At 37.4% G+C, this 21,526-nt stretch overlaps 1 protein-coding gene and 1 long non-coding RNA gene across 2 annotated transcripts in view; both read right to left on the reverse strand.

Moving 5' to 3' along the window:
- LOC108673679 (xanthine dehydrogenase 2) overlaps positions 1-21,526 on the reverse strand; it is a 46,959-nt gene that overhangs the window by 418 nt on the left and 25,015 nt on the right. The window contains exons 27-28 of the mRNA XM_018161537.2: positions 1,682-1,797; positions 330-512 (exon numbers count right to left, since the gene is read on the reverse strand). Of these exons, the coding sequence (XP_018017026.2) occupies positions 330-512; positions 1,682-1,797 (299 nt within the window). The remainder of the gene's footprint in view (positions 1-329; positions 513-1,681; positions 1,798-21,526) is intronic.
- On the reverse strand, positions 17,393-19,583 carry LOC108673700. The gene is made up of 4 exons (XR_001930992.2): positions 19,502-19,583; positions 19,202-19,309; positions 18,370-18,447; positions 17,393-17,818 (listed from the first exon to the last, which is right to left on the reverse strand). It is a non-coding gene; the product is annotated as an uncharacterized LOC108673700 (long non-coding RNA).

A 21,526-nucleotide genomic window follows, 5' to 3' on the forward strand; every position in this document is an offset into this window, starting at 1 on the left:
CGTAAATAAGCTTCTCTGGGCAGCTTGCAAGCTCGTCATGACTTGGCTCGGCCAACCAGTGTCATACTCTCAGGCGACTATAAAGTCGGAAAAGAGATTTTGAACAGGAGCCAAGCAGATCCATAATATCTTTGCGTGTAGCAGCTATTCCGCCGAAGCCTTGGTGGCCCCAAAATTTTGATATAGTTTAGGGCTTTAGGCCATGCTCGAAACTCATATGCACTAAGCAGGCCAAACTGTACATTAAGGGCAGCATTAAAATTGCAGTGTTATTTTATATATTGTTCGCATGAGACTTCATCCTTATATAAAAAAAGTGAGTAATATACCCAAGCATGAAGCTCCAAAGCCAAGGAAAGCCGAGTAGAAAATGCGAGACGACAGCAACGACGACGGTCTCGACGATGCACGGCACACTGGAGAGCCTGAAGATCACGAACGGCATAGTCTTGAGGACTTTTGGGTCCAAAATCAGTCCTCCTCGGAGAATAATTACCACAACCGCTATGCCCCTGAGGAATGCAGGGCTTTGAATTTTCGGTGAACCTCTCTTACATGGGTTATTTTATGGATATGGCCAGAATGACTGGACGAATAACCATATAAATATATCTTGCAAGAAATAAATGATGATGATATAATAAAAATAGTTTAAAAGTTCTCTGTTAACTGCAGAGAACATTTATAAATACTGACTTGCTTGAAAGACTGTACTTGATAGCAGAGCTGCCTATGGCAGACAAACAATGACTACAGCCGTTTGGTTAGTGGCGGATATAGAACGTCATAAATGAATTCACTAGATAATTAGAGTAACTTGTATCATGGATTTAGGGAAATTCTTAGAATAATACTGGTGAACCATCACCGAAATGCAATAAATGACATTGTGTAATAATAGAACTTAGTTTTCAGTTTGAACGAAAAAGTTCCATAAATGGTGAAATTGGCTTTCTCGCGACCCAGTCTGCGAGTAGCAAATTTCAAAAAAAATTCTTCAATTAAAACCCTAACAATGTACATTAGGAGTAAATTTATTACAGAATTGGATATATTTTTCGTACAATCATCAAAAACTTCACTTTTCTGCATACATCTGTCTCCGCTTTAGCATAATTTTTTTTTATATTGTGCTACTTGATAATAAATCATAATAATTATAATAAACAAAGCGTAAATGACTTGTGTAAGATTTTCTTGTACAACAACGTGATTGGTGATTCATATCATTGTCCAATTATATTAAATGGATTTATGTATCCAATTTAATCATTATAAATTTAATTGTGCAGAAATAAAATTAACCGATAACCAAATAGACGACATTACGCACGGCTACGATAGAAACTCGAAACTCAAGGTTCTCTTCCTATATATAAATTAAATGACAATTCATTGTTATGATCATTGCCAGGCTGATAAATACGATTTTTAAGTTAACAACGGAGGAGTGAGCATAACATATTTGGAACGTATAGTTTAGTAGCCTTGGTGTTGAAGAATAGGCCTGGTTAGGCATGTTAACGATTCTTCCTGAATTATCCACAGATCTAAAAATTAGCCTATTGACCATTTCAATGTATGTTTGCACACGAGACGGTAGCTATAATGAGACAAAAGGGCAGGTGACATAGACATAAGCTGGAGCATAACACGACAAGACATAAGCCATGAGACCAACCTGATAGCGCGAGACCAGCTGAGGTCGATGGCTTCCCCAATGATCTGAATCCCCGGAAGGTTCCTCAGCGCCACGCCAGACAACATCATCCCTGGGAGCGGGGGCAACCCACATGCCTGAGTAACGTTGAGGAATATTATCATCGTTTAGACTTTAGCATTATAGAGAAAAGATGAAATGTTACAATTTTGAGATATAATAAATTAACGTTTACTGAATACCAATGCATGCAGATTGTTTGAGAAGTGAGTTATGTGTAAATTGGAGCGTACTAGAAATGCCAATGATGTAAAAAAGAGAGAAGCAAATGTTTCGGAAAATGAGTTACAAACAGCGGGAAAAAATATACGATATTTTTTTGTACATTTTATAATGCATGGAAACGCAAGAAAATGTATATAAAATGCAAGAATATTATTCTTGTTGAAGTAATGACAAAAAGCTGAAACCGCACATTAATTCACAAAGAATCCATTAATATAATTCGGCTTCACAAAGCTGAAAACAAGGCGAAGCCGAATTAAATTGCAGCCAAATCAAGGGAACACCAAGAAAATTCTGCCATCCCTTGTAACTATGTCACCACGAGAAGCTTCAAAAATCGAAAAAATGAAGCACACAAATCATAACTCTAAAATGTGAAATGTTAGATTACTTGTGAAACTTTGCCACCGATCACTGAGGCGACGTAAACGACGAGAACTTTTTTTTGAAAAATGAGTTACAAACATTGGGGAGAAAAGCACGAGATTGTTTTCTTCATTTTTCAATGCATGGAATCGCAAGAAAATGTATATAAATTACAATAAATGCCAAAAACTGAAAGCACACACTGACAACAAGGCGATGCCGAAATAAAGCGCAGCCAAATTATTGAAGGAACACCAAGAAAATTCTGCCATCCCTTGTAACTATGTCACCACGAGAAGCTTCAAAAATCGAAAAAATGAAGCACACAAATCATAACTCTAAAATGTGAAATGTTAGATTACTTGTGAAACTTTGCCACCGATCACTGAGGCGACGTAAACGACGAGAAGAGAGAACAAGTTTCCACCCGCAGCAGCGACGTCGCCAGCCATGAAGTACAGCGCCCCCCAGACCAGCAGTAGCAAGGATACGAACGTCAACACCTTGCCCGCCTGACACGTTCATATCAATCGGTATGGTAGTGAGGCAGGCCCATGTCATCACACAGTAGTTACTGATGAACGAGGTTAGGTAAGGTTAAATTAGGTTAGGCTAGGCTATGTTAGGTTTGGTTAGGTTAGGTTAAGTTAGGTTAGGTTGGGCTTAGGTTTTGGTTGGGTTTAGGGTCAGGTTAGGTCAGGCAGGTCGGGTCGGGTCGGTTTGGGTTGGGATTTTTGGGATTTTAGGTTTATGAGTTTTCCCGGTTTTTGGGCCGGGTTTGGTTATGTTGGGTTGGGTTGGTTGGGTTAGGTTGCGTTGAGTTAGGTTAGGTTGGATTAGTTGGGGTTGGGTCAGGTTGGGTTGAGTTAGGTTGGGTTAAGTTGGGTTGGGTTTATCTAATATTGCGGTGCCTTTTCCAGTTCCAGAATTGCTGTGCGCTCTCTAGATCTCGTATTGCACGCTTTTCATGGTACGGTATTACTGTACTGTTTTTAGATCTAGCATTGCCGTACTGTTGTTCCCAGATCACTTGCCCGTGCGACAATATTGTCCCAAATTGCAAGATGTATTTAAAATTCATACATTAACTTTGTAACTTCAGTTGGTAATATTAATAACTTTTTGTAACAGATTTATTTTTTACCAATCTTATTATATCCCTCGTCACCATCGAATTTTCGGTTCACGCATTCACCAGATCTCAGCCCTTTTTCTCTTTCCTGCATTGGAAAATATTCCTAACAGCCGTTATTTCGGTACTGATGAAAACATTCTGGTTCACAAAAAAATCCAGTAGAATGAACTTCATACCAGCTGAAAAGTTTTGGCATTGTTTATTATATTATATCACAGTTCTCACTGTCAGTGGGAACTATTATGCACATATTACTCCTCAATTAGTGGTCCAGCCACTTATTTTGCACCCACCTTGCCGTAGGGAGAGCACGTGAAGACGCATTCGAGGTTATCGCTTGTATTTGGGGTTGTAGGCGATGTGTCATCCAGCGTGGCGGGTGAGCACCAGTCGCAATTCAGTAGACGCGATCCCAGATAAGACAGTCCACGAACCACTGTGTTCATGCTGCCTAGATCTGCACTAGATAAGAGCACCAGTTACTCTCTTAACCCTTCCGTCACGGATACATTTACCGTCCTCAATGCTATTCGTACCTAGTGTTTTGGGACCGATAAGTCCCGTCCGTCACGAAACGTTAGGCTTGAGTTTGTTTAGGGTATTAGTTTAGAAGAACTTTAAGAAAATTTGTGCCTTAATTATTTTTTTGAAGTTATAACTAACGATTTTCAGTTCCTAAGAGTTTATCAATGAAATTTCTAGCATAGTAGAGAAAAATTAATTATCGACAATTTTCACTAAAGAGACTCTGTTGAACTCATTAACATGCCGAAGAACTTGACTATCAGAAAAATTAATCATAGTAAGTAGGAGTCTTGTGTGGTGACTTTAATTGAAGTCAAGTCTAATGTGATGACTATAGTCGGAGAAAAGTCTTATGTGAAGACTGTAGTCCAAGTCAAGTCTCCTGTGGTGGTCGTAATTAAAGTCAAGTCTTTGTGATGACTGTAGTCGCTGTCCATATGTGGTGGTAGAAGTCGACGTAAAGTCATATGTGGTGACTGTAGTTGATTTCAAGTCATGTGTGGTGGCTGCATTCGAAGTCCAGTCTTATGTGAGCGGTGGCTGTAGTCGAAATCCAGTCTTATGTGTGTGGTGGCTGTAGGCAAAGTCCAGTCTTATGTGTTTGGTGGCTGTAAGCGAAGTCCAGTCATATGTGTTTGGTGGCTGTAATCGAAGTCCAGTCTTATGTGTGTGGTGGCTGTAGGCGAAGTCCAGTCATATGTGTGTGATGGCTGTAGTCGAAGTCCAGTCTTAAGTGTATGGTGGCTGTAGGCGAAGTCCAGTCATACATGTGTTTGGTGGCTGTAGTCGAAGTCCAGTCATATGTGTGTGATAGCTGTAGGCGAAGTCCAGTCTTATGTGTGTGGTGGCTGTAATCGAAGTCCAGTCTTAAGTGTGTGGTGGCTGTAATCGAAGTCCAGTCTTAAGTGTGTGGTGGCTGTAATCGAAGTCCAGTCTTATGTGTGTGATGGCTGTAATCGAAGTCCAGTCTTATGTGTGTGATAGCTGTAGGCGAAGTCCAGTCTTATGTGTGTGGTGGCTGTAGGCGAAGTCCAGTCTTATGTGTGTGGTGGCTGTAATCGAAGTCCAGTCTTATGTGTGTGGTGGCTGTAATCGAAGTCCAGTCATATGTGTGTGGTGGCTGCATGTAATCGAAGCCCAGTCTTATGTGTGTGGTGGCTGTAGGCGAAGTCCAGTCTTAAGTGTGTGGTGGCTGTAATCGAAGTCCAGTCTTAGGTGTGTGATGGCTGTAATCGAAGCCCAGTCTTATGTGTGTGGTGGCTGTAATCGAAGCCCAGTCTTAAGTGTGTGGTGGCTGTAATCGCAGTCCAGTCTTAGGTGTGTGATGGCTGTAATCGAAGTCCAGTCTTATGTGTGTGATGGCTGTAATCGAAGTCCAGTCTTATGTGTGTGGTGGCTGTAATCGAAGTCCAGTCTTATGTGTGTGGTGGCTGTAATTAAAGTCAAGTCTCTCGCACTGACCGCCTCGTGCGTTGTCGTGATCCCCGTCTGCTGACTCATCGCTCGAAACCTTCTTATCGCTCAACAGGTCATAAGGCTGCTCTTCTTTGATGGTTCCTCCTGTAAAGAAACCTGCTCCGGTGTTAATGCCGTATATGTATAGCTTTATAATTTATTCATATTTGTAAAGCTTTTCATGTCGTCTTTAATCTGTGCTCGATCAAATTATCGAAATTCTTCTGCTTAATCCGAGTGAATCAACTATTGATTGGCTCATAAAAAAAATTATTCTATCTAGAATCATGAATTTCCAGAAAAGAAAACAGAATAATTTTAGTCTTAAATTTGCTAGCAGCAATGTATGATGGCGAGCAGATTGAATTGATGAAATGTTTTCAATTTATATCAGATGGCACCATATGAAAGCCGTTGGCGAAAAAGATAGAAGACCGCCTCCATTATCCTCATATTTTGTTATGGGCTTTTCGTGTAAATGCTAAGGCTCCGACAACGTCGCGAATGCTACATTTATTGGTATTGATTTCGACGGTGGCCTCAAAGTGTTCTGAGTAAAATCATTGGCGGGCAGACTGCAAAGCCAGAGGGAACTCGGACCATTCGAAATACAGTACATGGAATGGTAAAGATATTCAAATTCAACTTGGTGCTTACATACAAAATCAGATTAAGTTAGTGAGGAAAGTCTAGCATGAGTTGGAATTACCCCAGGACTCCTGATCCGATATAGGTAATGTATTGTAATCAATTTGTATGTTATAATAGCTTTTATTATAGTAAGGCCCACTAAAAATGATTGGACCCAGATAGAGATGAAGTTTAAGAATTGAATAGTCATAATCTTACCAGGAAGAAGAGATCTTCGCCGTATATTGGAAGAGTACGAAGGATCTGGCAACAAAGTCTTGCTGAGTGAAGAACCTGACACCGCAATGAAAGGCATTGAAGCGCGCCTTTTAGCTGCATCAGAGGCTGATGAGGTGTCAGTGTCTCTTAAAAATTTTGAGCTTTCGGTCGGACTTAGGAAAGTTGAACCAAGCTTAGGCGATTTTATAACATTAGCCTCGGCAAGATCTACAGCAAGGTTATCGTAGGCCCCTGAGGTTTGATGAACCACTGGGATTTTGGTGGTCTCTCCAGACATCTCTGAATTATCGTTGATGCAGATGATAGGCAGTATTGTGAGGCCTGAATTGTTGGGGCCGTTGCAGTGTGAGGCGCCGACGTCGGTGATGAGAGACATGGAAGTCGTGCAGCTCATGCAGTCTATGTTATCGTTGTCGCCATCGGGAGCGCGGGAGAACGTGTTCTCAGCTTCAGAACCTGTAGAACACTATTCAGTTCAAGCTATAAAATTGATTATACAATAATAAGCGTTTAAAATTACTTTTTAAAGTCAACACTCCTAAAGAATCCGGTGTCTACGATATTACACATGGAAATTGAATTTCTAATTTTATTTTCATATGTTAAAAACAAATAATTATTATTTTTTTAATGTTGAAAAATTAAATTTTCAAAGCGATTTATTCTGTCAATTGATTCATGCGTTGTCTCCGGCTTTACGCAAGTGTGCAATATTTCAGATCGATTGGAGATGTAGAAGTGTGTTAAATATCGATTATTAGATTTGTGGCAGACAAACAAATAACAATAAGTGAATTTAAAGAGAGGTGTTGTAAAAGAGTTCAATCAACAATTAAGATTAAATTAATCACCATGTGTTTTGGATCAATCAATGCAAGCGCTTTCGAAAAGCTCAAACGATAGCTTGAAAAAAAAGCTTCGGTCATAAGAGGTGAAATTGAGATACCCACGTTGCGCCCTCCTTTTGCTGATCAATTCAAGTTGTGACGAATCATATTTCTGTGTAATGTTTTTAAGAACAATACGAAGGTCATCCAATACTATAATCAATGATTCTCGAATAAAAATTGAGAGAAAGTTTGAGATAAATATATAAATTTCTAACCAATATAGATCTTTATAGGTTAAAGTGCTTACTTTAATTTCCTTTGCATGCGTGCGTATAAAGTGCGTTTAAAAGCCTAAGATTGCGCTTGAAGCCTCAATTGGTTATATCTTGCATATAAATTGTTACACTCGTATTGTTGAATACTTTTAAAATAATTTTAGGTTATCTCAAATACTTAAAATTTAAGCATTTTATGCCGTACCCAAACTATCTACCATGTGAGACATTTGTGGCATCATTCGTCTGTCTGTGGAAATAGTTCCTAAGATATTTCTCAATAAAATTGTTTGTCACAAGCTGCCTTATGATCCGTCGTCAGTGCCGTGATTCTCCCTCAAAGAACGAAGAATGATTCTCCTTCATTTACGCGCTCATTACTGTATTTACGCGCCCACAGTAGCCTAAATTACGCGCTCCGGCTAGTTAAGTATCGTATTACGCGTCTGTGCCAACTCATTTTGGGGCAAGCAGGGAGAGACACTGTGGCGCGTCCTTGGTACAAGAGGATTTATTTGAGTGCAGGAGCCGGGCCTCCTAAAATAACGCAATCAATTATCAACCATATTTCAACAAAGGACAGAATTACGATTATCAATCCTATTTCAACAAAGCACAGAATTACAATTCGAACGACAGAAACCAGAATGAATACTCATGATTGCAATGCACACACTATACTAATAACCATCGACCGCTTTTTGCTATGCTAGCAGAAAACAGCCATGGCAATCAAAATAAATTAGCACTTTTCGATTAATGTCGAGAAACAAAACAACTAAATTCGCGAATTTCGGACTTTCGTTAGGATTGAATGAACTTCGTAACTCGGGTTTACGTAATTCAGAAGGATAAGTGTATCATGTATAAGTCAACCCCGAAAAACGTGTCGCGGGTGACGGTTGGGCAAAAACCCTCACCAAAAACCTAAGCAAAACAGAACATCAACCTCGCTATCTCATACTACAATTGCCTATTCGTCTCAGATGAGAAAATCAAAGCATATGGTAACCGATGTCGATGATCTCAAAGAAGATAAACTTTATAAACCTTGATCACGGAAAGTTTTGCAGTTACTAAGACAAACAACCTTAAACAAAATTATCTTGAAGTTGAATAGTCATGATTTTTACATTCCTGGTCCTAGAGTCTTTGCCAATTCTTTGTCTACGCCCGGATATTAGCTTCTGTGCAGCAATGAGCTTGAGCGACGACGAGTTTATAAACGAGCTTATTAATGCAGAATGAGAGGTGGAAAGTTAAAATCTTTCTGTGGTCCGGCGACCAAAGAAAGATTTTGATTTTTGTATCAAGTTGTGACAACAAATTTTTAGGTTAAACTCACATACATGAAACTGGCTTCGTACGCTATAAAACAAGAAACTTTTCCCTTTAGACGGAGCCACATCAGTGATCAAACAAACTGCGTTCTGTTTTGTCAATGACCTATAATGAGAAGTCATATCTTCAGAGGAAATGACTTCGTGCTCCGAAGATGAATGATTCTCTCACTGTAAAAGCGACTTGAAAACAGGAAAAGAATCTGTCACACTTTGGATGAAGTAGAAAAATATTATGAGCAATTTTTGGCCATGATTTTTAAAATTAAGAAAAAAATCGCGATTTCGAATGGAAACGTTTGCACACACCATATAAAGTTTCGCTTCACGTGTGCTACAAAACACCTCGGGCACAACTATATTTCTTTTCCCTTACTTTGTCAACTCAGTCGCTCTAGAAGACTCAGCCTGACTTCGTAGTGTCCAAACACTGGATGGAGCTATGAAAGTCTGGGTCAAAGCTTTATGTCCCAATATCTGAATGCAGTTCGCAAGCTCAATGATTAATGAATCTATTGGCGTCTCAAGCGAATGAATAATAATGATCGCTCGACCTCCGGACCACTAATTATGGAATTTTTATTTTCACCGCCATCACTCTGACGAATCTCAATTTGTTTTGGCAAATTTGAGTATTAAATTTACAATGGCACAGTGTTTTCATACGGAATATCATTAGAAATGTTTGCTTTATTGAATTCGTCTTGGTAATCAACCTATTGCCCATCGTTAGAGACAGTTTATTATTGAGAGATATTATAAAAAGATATTTTTAACCGTGTGCAATTGAAAAGAACTGACACTCAAATATGTCGAACATTTTGTACAGAAAAGCAGGTGCATAACGCACAAACGTCGCGCGAGCCAAAAACCGGATTTATTTGCTGAAAATGCACCTAAAATCCTTGTGAAGAGTTTCTTATAGAGGCTCAAGGGAATTTATATTTATGGTGCGGCGTTATATTTTCTTACACCGAACCACGTGCTGATCCTCATACGCATCGTGTATTGTTTTCTTATACGAGCATTTTGTGATCTAGATCTCGATGTATGAAGCCTTGTGTGAAAATTGAGGAAAATGTTGCGCAGAAAAACAATAAGTGACCGCTGAAATAGCATGCTTCATTCTTGATCATGAAATTCATTCATTCTTGATCAAGTAACCAAATTTAACTAGTTTAAACCCAATAGTTTAGTTTTATGATTCGAATTAATCTATTTGTCAATTGAGCGCGACCGCTTTGGTCGCAAAAAAAAACTCAAATTTACTTCTATAGCAATTTTTAGGCCGGGGTAACTTTTTTGCATGATATTTATGGAGGAGCTAAATTATTACGTTATTTTCTTGAATAGTTGAATAGAGGTAATCATAAATCACTGAATATGCTTTGATCATCTTCTTTCTTTGTTTTAGCGACTGCTAAGTTGTGACTCCGAAATCGAAATGTTGCTTCATTAGGACTCGATGACTTTCCGTGAAGGTACATAATGATTTTTCATAACGAACGATAATTTTGCAATTCATGGATATAATTGTAATTTTTGCGTTTAGGAAGAACCCATTTATTATATTCATGGTTGGTTTGAGCTAGTAAACGATGCATTGATTCATTGAGTTAGAAACGAATGGATTTCGATTATTTGGCGCGAGCTTCTCACTGCTACTAAGAACAAAAAAATTTGTATCACTTCTGCTTACAGGGGTAATCCACTTCGTCACTTTCAGCTGAAGACATTTACAGCTGAAGACTTCAAAGAAACATGGGTTAGTTCCACTCTCTCAGACTTTTGTTTTCATGTCAAATTTCTCCAAAAAATATTTTTAACGGATATCCAGTCGTTTCAAATATCCGAGAAAAACGTTTCAAGACAGCAGCACATTCATGCATGTGGACCAATCTCGATCGAGGCTCTGACGAACATAACCAGTCAAGAAACAGTGTGGAAAGACACGAATATCCTCTCTATGCAGGAAAAAGTATCGCAGTGCACATTTTTCAATTTCTCATCATCGCTTCACATCACGAAATGTGATGTGGAGCACTCTTCCAATTTCTTCACATTATTTCAATTTCTCAGTATCGCTTTCACAAGAGCTCTTACAAGACACGTAGGCCGGCTATCCGTTGGGTGCATGGAGTCATAAATCTTGGCAAATCTTGCTGTTATCAGTCACGAGAAAACGAACGGTCCCAGGTTTGATGCATTGATAATAAAACACACATTAAATTGGTCTATGCAAAATCATTAGCCGTGAATTCATCCGAATTTACAGGCCGAAGTCGTTAGTCAGTAGGTCTTCCACAATGCCCAGGTATCGATTATTCCATCATGAACCGTTTCGAACACTTATTTTACATTTTAACATACTTTTCAACCCCAATCAGAATTAGCTAGCTGACATCTTTGACCGAGGACACTCCAATTTAATGAAATCTCGCTTTCAAGCATTAATAATTTTTTCGGGATACAATGCCAGCAGCTGTGGTCCTCGCAGGGCCAAAAAGTAACAATGTCGAGAGGCAGTGATCACACTTGGCGGGCTCAGCGGTCTCTATTGCCGTAGGATTTAATGGCCTATAACACCGATCAAAGTGGCAGTAATACAGTACATAACGGCATTCTAAATTACTCGCTTACTCTTGTGATTTGTGATGTGCGTAACTATTGTGTCCATTTTAACTCTAATAAAAACGCTTTTTCATACAGATGTGCACTTTGCCTATGAAACATTAGAAGTACAGAAATTACACAGACAAGGAAGAGAAGGCCAATATATATATGTTGTAACAGCTCACATTTCATAGGTGCACTTGAATAATTCATGCAAGTTTGATTGAAGACCGGAGCATGCTCTTTATTAACAATCTTCTTATTTGTTTTTTTTTTAATGATTCAAACAAAGTTTCTTACTGGTGCCGTGAGATCAAAAAGCAGGTTGCCAAATGGCATTTTAATTGAATGCGACGTTTCGAATATACAACATTCATCATCAAGCAGTTGGAGGGCTTTGCAAATTTCATACAAATGTGCACAAAATCTGCTCATGAAACATTAGAAGTATAGAAATTACACAGACAAGGAAGAGAAGGCCAATATATGTTTGAACAGCTCACATTTCATGGATGCACTTGAACGATTCATGCAAATTTGATTGAAGACCGGAGCATGCTCTTTATTAACAATCTTCTTATTTGTTTTTTTTTAAATTATTCAAACAAAATTTCTTGCTGGTGCCATGAGATCAAAAAGCAGGTTGCCAAATGGCATTTTAATTGAATGCGACGTTTCGAATATACAACATTCATCATCAAGCAGTTGGAGGGCTTGCAATACCTGAAATTTAAATTATAGAAATGACAATAATACAAATGAAGGGTATTGTGGATGCAGGTTGAAATATAAGCTATAAATTACTGGAGACTCGCAGCTCGAAGCGTCAGGCACCGCATAACTATGCTGGTGCAGGCCTCCAATGTCGCTCGGGTGATGGTCTCATTGTGAGCCTCCTGCATTTTTTTCTTAGGTCCTCCAGATTGTAGACGGCATGTGTGTCGGCGGCTTAAGGACGTGTCAGTAAGACCAATGCAGTTTATATTTTTTTAAGAAGTTTACAACCTTTCATATTATGAATTTCTTTTAACCAATTTAATGCACTAATAAATTAAAATATTTTCCTATTGCCTTGAGGATTTTACGGATCCTTAATGATCACTTATTCAGCACCTGCAGCATAAAGAACACAGTTTAAATTTCATTTATTAAATTAAGTTGTGGCCAGCAATTTCAATGAGCTTTCAGCGAAGTAATTGCTATGCGATGGCAATACAAAGATCAGTATCATTAATACAGTCGGCGGCTTAAGGACGTGTCAGTAAGACCAATGCAGTTTATATTTTTTTAAGAAGTTTACAACCTTTCATATTATGAATTTCTTTTAACCAATTTAATGCACTAATAAATTAAAATATTTTCCTATTGCCTTGAGGATTTTATGTATCCTTAATGATCACTTATTCAGCACCTGCAGCATAAAGAACACAGTTTAAATTTCATTTATTAAATTAAGTTGTGGCCAGCAATTTCAATGAGCTTTCAGCGAAGTAATTGCTATGCGATGGCAATACAAAGATCAGTATCATTAATACACATGATATGAAACCTGGACGTGCCTAGGAACTCCGATAAAAATTAGTAAAATCATCCGGCAAAAAATCAGTCAAAATATCCCCGTCCTAAAGCCCTCATAGCGTCCATTTTTTTCGCTCGTTTACACGCCCTTGAACGGCAGGCTATATCATAGCCGTGATGCGTAGGCGTCTATAGTCAGACGCCAGTAGATATTTCATGGTCGCTATGTGAAGTGGACCAGAAGTAAATTCATTAACATGTCACGTCAATAAAAAAAAGTCATCAATACAATTATAACTTGAAAGAAATGCAATGTTTTTTGCCTAAATATTTTTTATATACCTAAATACGCCAAATAAACTTTTTAGTATAGTAGGAAGATTTAGCAATCCAAGCTTTTTTCGAATTTATTTCCAGTTACCTGAAATAAGAGTAAATCACATCTTATACTAGTTAATAAAACACAACGCTAATATGAGCATCAACAGAAACAATAATAATAATAATAGTAAAATGATCTCTGAAATGTCAAAATTTTTAAGACACATTAATTAGTTTGTAGAAATGATAATTCAATTAATTAGTTTGTAGGAATTATAATTAAATGATAATGTTTGTAGAATCGATAATGATAGAGATTAAATGCTAGTTAGATAGAGAAACCTCGAATGACTTATATTACTTCCCAATTCAGCTATCGAAATACAGTAAAATGATCACTCCGATCGCACCCACTTCCAGGAAAAATTTTGCCATGCCGACGTATACCGCGTATAGTCTGAGCTGCGTAAACAATTCTGAATGCCGTACTTTCATTCATTCGGTGAAATTTTTTTCGGTGTTTCTGAAAAATTTGGTTCGTGCCGTCAGTGTAAAAATTGTGTTCATTGCCGTCAGTAACGATAAAATTGAATCTAAATTTTTTCGCTATTTTACAACACTTTTATTTAACACTTTTCTTTCTCTTTTTTTTTCTCTCCAATCGATCTGAAATTTTGCACACTTGCGCAAAGTCTGAGACAATGAATGAATCAATTGACAGAGTTAAGAAAGAATTAAAATTAAATGTTTTCAATGTTAAAAAAATTTGAACAAGTAATTTTATAGCTACAAATTTATTAATCGATATTTAACACATTTCTATGTGTTAAATCGATGTGAAATTTTGAACACTTGCGTAAAGTCGGAGACAATGCATGAATCAATTGACAGAATAAATAATTTTGAAAATTTAAATGCTTTCTATTTGTTAGAAAATGTATAAATTAATGTTTTTTAATATTTAACAATAAAATTAGAAATTCATTGTACATGTATAACAACGGAGACACGTACTGGATTATTTAGCAGTGTTGTCATTAAAAAATAATTTTTAAACGCATATCATTTATACTAATCCAGCATACGCGTAAGTCCTATCATTCAAAATTTATTCCAAAGCTGAATACTGTAGCTTCTAATCGATACAAGCCAGTGAATCAAAATTGTTCTGAAAAATTGCGTTCATTGATCATGCTTTTGTTTCAGGCAAGTCAAGGTGAACATGGAAGGTGTTCCTGAGCGCATTTTGGTGAACAATTAAAAGGAGCAAGCGGCTGTCAAATTACCGCATTTTGTTCTGTTTTGAGCATTTGCGCGATTATTAAACATTAATAATCTACGTACATTTATGACGGTGCGGATTCCTCCTTCCTTTTTAACAATGCATTCACACGTGAATTATTACATACTATTTTTGTTTATTCAACTCCTTCGTTTATATAATATGCTTATCATTGAACAAATGTATAGACAATGAGTGGCGTTCAGTGAAATAAATTTAATTTAAATTTAAAAATAATTAAAACTAAATTGTCAGAGCGTGTTTGATGAAGAGGCGTGGAATTGTAGGTGAAAAACAAAGCCTGAAAACGGCCTCGTAACAGGTACAAGTAGATTATTGTGACAGGTTCTCATTGTGGCGATTCCGTCATGACGAAGCATTAACTAGACTCGAAATAATTTAAGAGAATATATAATGAAAATTATACACATGGGTAACGAGTGTGGTTCATAACTATATTCGTGGTCGAAGCACATATAGTGCGTTATGTTATGTTTGTATAAATGATTTAGTGGAATGTTCTCAAACGAGGAAAAAGGAATTTTTCGCGTGTGCCTTTTCTTTGGCATATAGACAGCAGGCAAACCATAACCATGTTTTTGCAGTTTCAACGTGGTTGGTGAATAGTAATACAGTTGGGGTTGGGGAATAGTAATGTTGTCAACGCCATTGGGTACATTAGGACCGAAGTAAGTTTCATCCAAGGTCTTGGAATGAGCGTCGGGAGAAGGGCATCATCACGTATAGGAAATTTCCCCTTGGTTCTTTCACTTGCCAACTGCGATTCTTAAAGTGAATGGATTGACGATGAATCTGACAAGGTAAATCTGGGCATTCCGTTCATCAGATTGAAATTTCCATGAATGAGAGGCTGGCTTTAGAAATGCTTCAATACCCGAATCACGAAAGAATGTTACATTTACTTGAAAGTGATTTTCCTTTGAGAGCAAAGTGTTTCCATGACTTTCCCTAAATCTAGTATTAATGACATATATGATCATGGTATTGACTTAAGATAAAATTTATTTATGTTAATTCGTTGTCGTCATATATTACGAGTTTTTGTTGTATGACTGAAATCGGCGATACCATTCTATCAGCCATTTTAAGCGTGACTGAAGACGTGTGTAAATTTGATTTCATCATTGGAATGAAGCTTACATGTGTATACTTGGTAAACGGTATTGTTTAATATGTTTCATGTTAAAAATTCGCTTGCAAACATGAAAACATGTTACGACCTTAAAGATAGTTGAGGGCCCAATGTGCATCGCTACTAACTGAACAATATGCGTTTTGTGACAGAGGACAAGTCTACACTAAGTTTGTTTGATATGTTCATTTTAAACGAAGGAGGTGCATGTCATACAAAGATTATCTAAGCGGGTCAGGAAGTATATATTTGTTCATCATTATCACATAAAAACACCATCTATTAAGGTCTGAGCTTCACTCATTTCAAACAATGATGAATCTTACATTTAGATCAAAATTTTAACGATTTCCCGATCCATGAACACGAACCGGCCTTTAAAAATGAATTTGTAGGAAATTTAAAAAAAATGACGACCTTCGGTCGAACTAAAAATTATACTATTATATATCATAACTTCTTCATTGTAAAGTAATTGCTATTCATCCTTTAAGGCATTCATTTCAAAGTTTTTATTAAATTATTTATAAAATCTATTGCATGGCGAAATGCTATTATATTTGCATATATTTGATCTCACTTTTTGCCGAGCATGAATCAAGTGATTGTGAATGTGGAAATACGAGATACCAAGACTGAATGTTCGAAATTAATTAATCAGTTTGTGTGAATTTTCCGACTATACTTTTTTGACAAAAAAAAAAAGAATTCAAAACAATGTAAATTAAGCTTATTTTCATCAAAAATATTTCAGAGACAGCTCAATAATAACTTGAACAAATTTTTCAGTAAAACAAGAACATTAATGGAAAAGGACAGAATTGCCGGATGAACGTGATAACGAACGTTCATCAATTAACATTTTCAAGCGTATATAGGAACTGTAAGCGTTGTTTAAGACAAGGCTTCTGTTAAAATATGCAATGATTCAGGACTACTCCAACCCAAGGAACCAGAGGTGGAACCCAAAATTGGAAAATTGCTTATCAAATCAGAAATCTGCATCAAACAGCGGTTTCAAGATTTTAACTCAACTTTGATTAAATTCAAACTGTTTGAGTTTAGTTGCAACCCCTCGATATGGTGCCCCATGAAGCAACCAGTATACTTTTAAACCAATGCTCCCAAAGTTCTCCCTGGGGGCGGTGGAAAGATTTGGGAGTAAGGTACAAATTGTAGCATACCAAATATCAAGAACGAGGTGTTGTTTCCGTATGTCTGTTGGGGGGCGCTAGGAATTTACTGGGGAGCCAAGGGGCGTCAGCCTGCAAATGTTTGGGAATCGCTGCAAACGATTCCATTCTTATAGAGTCAAAAACAAATGCAGGGTCATTAATCGACGATTCATTTCTACGACAGAAGCAGTTTAATAATAGACTTATATCCCGATGGTTGTAAAATAAGAAGCCATGGAACGGAGTTGCGTTCATTAAAGCCATTAAATTTTAACAAGCTCATCAACATCATCGGTGAAATGGCTCGATTTAATTAGTAGCACAGCATTACGGAGATACTCTAAACATTTTTTTACCTGTGACATAATTAACATCAATGCTAAATAATTAATAGAATATTATAGAAAGGGTAAGAACTTGTAAATGATTTGGTGCGACCCAGTTGCCGTCGCAGCGAACAGATTGGCAATAGGGCAAGAAGCTAAGTGTAAGTTGCATTCAATACGCTCAACGGAACGCACGTACACGAAAAAAATGATGATTTGGTAATAAAATTAATTAACAAATTCCATTAAGTAACATAAACTAATTAAATGAATTAGGAATTGCCATTAATTATTATAAAAACTGGAAAAAGCCAGTTCAGGCGGCTATTTTGGTTTTAGTCTCTTCGGTATAAATTTAGTCGTTGTTCTGTTCATAATGCCCTTATTTTGGGAAGTTCCTAAGTGAGGATGAAGCAGGTTTCCGAAAATTTTCCAATGAAATTATACTTCATTTTCCTGAGTATTTTCATTGCTCTTTAAATTTTCATGAAAATTCTTCTAAAAATATTACTTCGAAACATATAACACTGAAAAAAAATTATTTAAGGTACACCGAAAGAACAGCTTTTTTCAGTTAATGACGCATTGGGTTGATTCTTCGGTTTCCATTTCTGCTGCTGGCCTTTTCTGCGAATCTTCTGTGCAGGCTTCTTGCTGAGTTTGCTGCTCATGTGTAGACGATAGGAAATCTGATGGACAGGAATTTATTATTAGGTCCGATATCACCAAGTACGTCCTGATACGCCAACACTGCGCAAGACTCGGCGTTTCTCTTCTGCAACTGGAATATTCTCTTGTTACGATAATTAATTTGTTTTCTCCGCATGCCTAGTAAAATTGGATGATTTTCTCTTCCTTAAATTATTCATTAGAAAGTGCTTACTGATCTTCAAGTAACATACAAAATAACCGACGTGGGTAATAGCCGACAATAAAACTAAAATCGAGGTAAAAGCTATTTATATACATGCTAACTGTCCACTGATATTCATAATTAGATGAAAAAATCGGTAACTACATATATACTTTTAAATGTGAATAGTGAGGACGGGGTGCAACTATGACAAACTCGCGTGCGAGTCCTGCGTCAAGGAAAATACCAACTTATTTAAACCAATACAGGGAAAATGGTAAATCCCAGAACATACTTTACATATTTATAAGTAGTAATTAAACTCTAAACTTCTTGAAACCGTAACTTTAGGTTTGCTCGTATAACCAGAGCATGCAAGTAACTCACCACGGTTTTCGCGGAGCACAAACTGCGAGCGGTCAACCAGGCACAGCTGCTGAATGCGCTCGACTGTCAGAGGCGACGCTGAGGAGCAGATGTTTTGTAACTTAATTAATAAAGTCCATACCGTTAATAAAAACAAATGTTAGCTTGGTGAATATGGGATAACAAGTTTTCCTTCATATGTTAATCACTGTTTCCTATTGTTCTCGTACGTCGGCCTTGTACATTTCACTTATAATACCGTCTCTTTGCATTGTACCTACTTTCTTTGGCGTTACTTGGATCTAATAGAACAATGCACAATTTATCAAATATGGTACAATAACAATAAACGATTTTTTGCAGGAATTTAAATCAATGAATAGTTTAACCAATATAATTTTAAATTATTCCATATCAAATGGGATAGACGAAACCTGCCTAATTGAAATGTACATGAGGTCACTACAACCATTAATCAGAATGTCTTTGTAATTGCGGAACGAAAGTGTCTGTAAAATAGATACAGCTAATGTGAACAATTGCAGTAAGCAACCTTTGTGAACAAGAATAATAAAACCGCTTAGCATATATAAGAATACTAGACTCATTAGCACTACCATCACGGGGACGTGGACATTACGAGATTTTCCTCGATCTGGCAAAGATTTTTAGTCTCATCACCATACAAATTTTCAAACTGCGCGAGCTACGCCGGGTTCAAATTGTTATTCACTGACATTTTTATTTACATCATTTATACAATTTTTCAATTGGAAAATATTGTTACAGAATCAAGTAATAGGAAGAAACTATAGTGATAAATAATTTTGCGACAAAAATAATATTGTCTTACGAATATGAAACCATCCCATGACGCCGGCATCGGCCCTGGCGGCCGCTATGGCTTGTCGGAGAGCGCCGACGATCCCGAACGCCAAGCACAGCGGCGGCTCTCCAGTCGCTACCATGGAGGACAAGTGGATAACTTATAATCTATATTGTTTTTGTTTTACAAATATTGGTATATATCAACTTTCTCAGAATAAATCTGTTTTGATTGTTTCTAAAAATTAAATCGGTATACTGCTAGAAACAATAAAGAAAACCAATGGAATAAATATTTTTAGTAGATTTTTCAGTAAAGAAGAATAACCTTTCGAGCTGAGCACGCCGAAGGGATTAGGCGCATTCGACAGGAGCGTCACGCGAAGATCTGCTGGAATGTCCAGGGCCGTGGGAGGCTTGTACTCCTGATTGGAGTTGAATTTGGAAATTTTTAGCGCATTTTCTCATTTATGGAAAAAATGCACTATTGTGCTCACCATGTCCGTCCGTCTGTGTGTCCGTCTGTCTATCCGTCCGTAACTTCACGTTTTTGTCGACGAGAAAATGCGCTCTCATGCTGTCATGCACAGCAGTGAGTACTGAGTTATATTTTTTCCCTTTAGCACTTCTTACTTATTATTATCGCCTATTTTAATAATAAACCAGTTATTTTTAATGCCTCTACCTCAAATTAAAACTTTTTAAATCTCTCTATATAAAAGATCGGGTTCCAAAGGCCGGATCCCTTGTGAATCAAGTCACGAAAAGTTCATGAATCGGCAACAGGCCATGGGCCTATTTCTTCAACGCCGACACTTCTCTTCTATTCTATTCTATGGCGATATTTTACATGGATAATAGACCGGAAGTGCGTACATGTGACGAAAGCGCTCCGACGTTTTCGTCACACGACGACGTACAATTATCCATCAAAGTTCGAATTTAATGCGTTAAAGGGATTAACGTCTATACTCGAACGCTTCGTATAGAGGTCGGGCCTCGAAAAATAACTCAATCAATTATCGCCTCACTTTCAACAAAACACAGAATTACAATTCGAACGTCAGAAACCACAATGAATACTCATGATGACACTTGCACAAACTACTAAAAACCAGCGACCGTTTTTGATTTGCTAACAGAAAATAGCCATGGCAATCAAGATACATAAAACCAGTTTTCCGCCCCATTCCACTAGTGTCGAGAAACAAAGAAAGTAAATTCGCGAATATCAGACATTGTGTCGACCAATTTCGTTAAGATTGAAAAAACTTCGCAACTCGGGACTTTGTATTTCGGAAGGATAAGTGTGTGACGAGTGACGGTTGAGCAAAAAGTCTCACACCAAAACCAAAGCAAAAACAAAACAGCACCCTCTCTATCTCTTACTCCTATTGCCTATCCGTCTCAGACAAGAATATTGAAGCATACGATGTCGATGATCTCAAAGAAGATTAATTTAATATACCTTGATCACAAAGAAGTTTTGCAGTTACTAAGACAAAGAACCAAAAACATTATTATCATGAATTTGAACGGTGCCGAATAGTCATGATTTTAAACATCCCTGGTCCTATATATTCAAGCCTCTGCCATTTTTTGTCCACGGATATTAGCTTCTCTGCAGCAATGAGCTTGAGCGACGACCAGTTTATAAACGAGCTTATTAATGCAGAATGAAAGGTGGTAATGAAAATCTTTCTGTGGTCGCATGACTAAAGAATTAGATCTCGAAGTCCAATAATTGATTTAGTTATTGTTATTTTGATTTTGTATCAAGTTGTGACAACGAAACTCTAAGTGAACCTCACATACACGAAACTGGCTTCAAACACTTCAATAAAACAAGAAACTTTCCCCTTTAGACGCAGCCAGATCAGTGAACAAACAATTCGCGTTCTATTTTTCCAATGACCTACAATGAGAAGTCATATCTTTAGAGTAAATGACTTCGTGCTCCGAAGATGGATGATTCTCTCACTTCAAAAGCCACTTGAAAACAGGAAGTGAATCTATTCACATTTTTTGGATAAAGTAGAGAAACATTATGGGCAATTTATTGGCCTTTCAATTCAGAAAAGAATTTTTCAATTCAGAAAAGAATCGCGATTTAGAATGGTCTTGTACACACCAAACAAGTTTCGCTTCACGAGTGCCACAAAACACCTCGGGGCACAACTATATTCCTTTCCCCTTACTTCTGTCAACTCGGTCGCTCTAGAAGACAGGAGACCAGCTCAGCCTAACGTCGTAGTGTCCAAACACTGGATGGAGCTATGAGAGTCTGGGTCAAAGCTTTATGTCCCAATACCTGAATGCAGTTCGCAAGCTCAATGATTAATGAATCTAATGG

This window comes from Hyalella azteca, unplaced genomic scaffold, assembly GCF_000764305.2.
Source record: "Hyalella azteca isolate HAZT.00-mixed unplaced genomic scaffold, Hazt_2.0.2 contig385, whole genome shotgun sequence".
NCBI lineage: Eukaryota > Metazoa > Arthropoda > Malacostraca > Amphipoda > Hyalellidae > Hyalella > Hyalella azteca.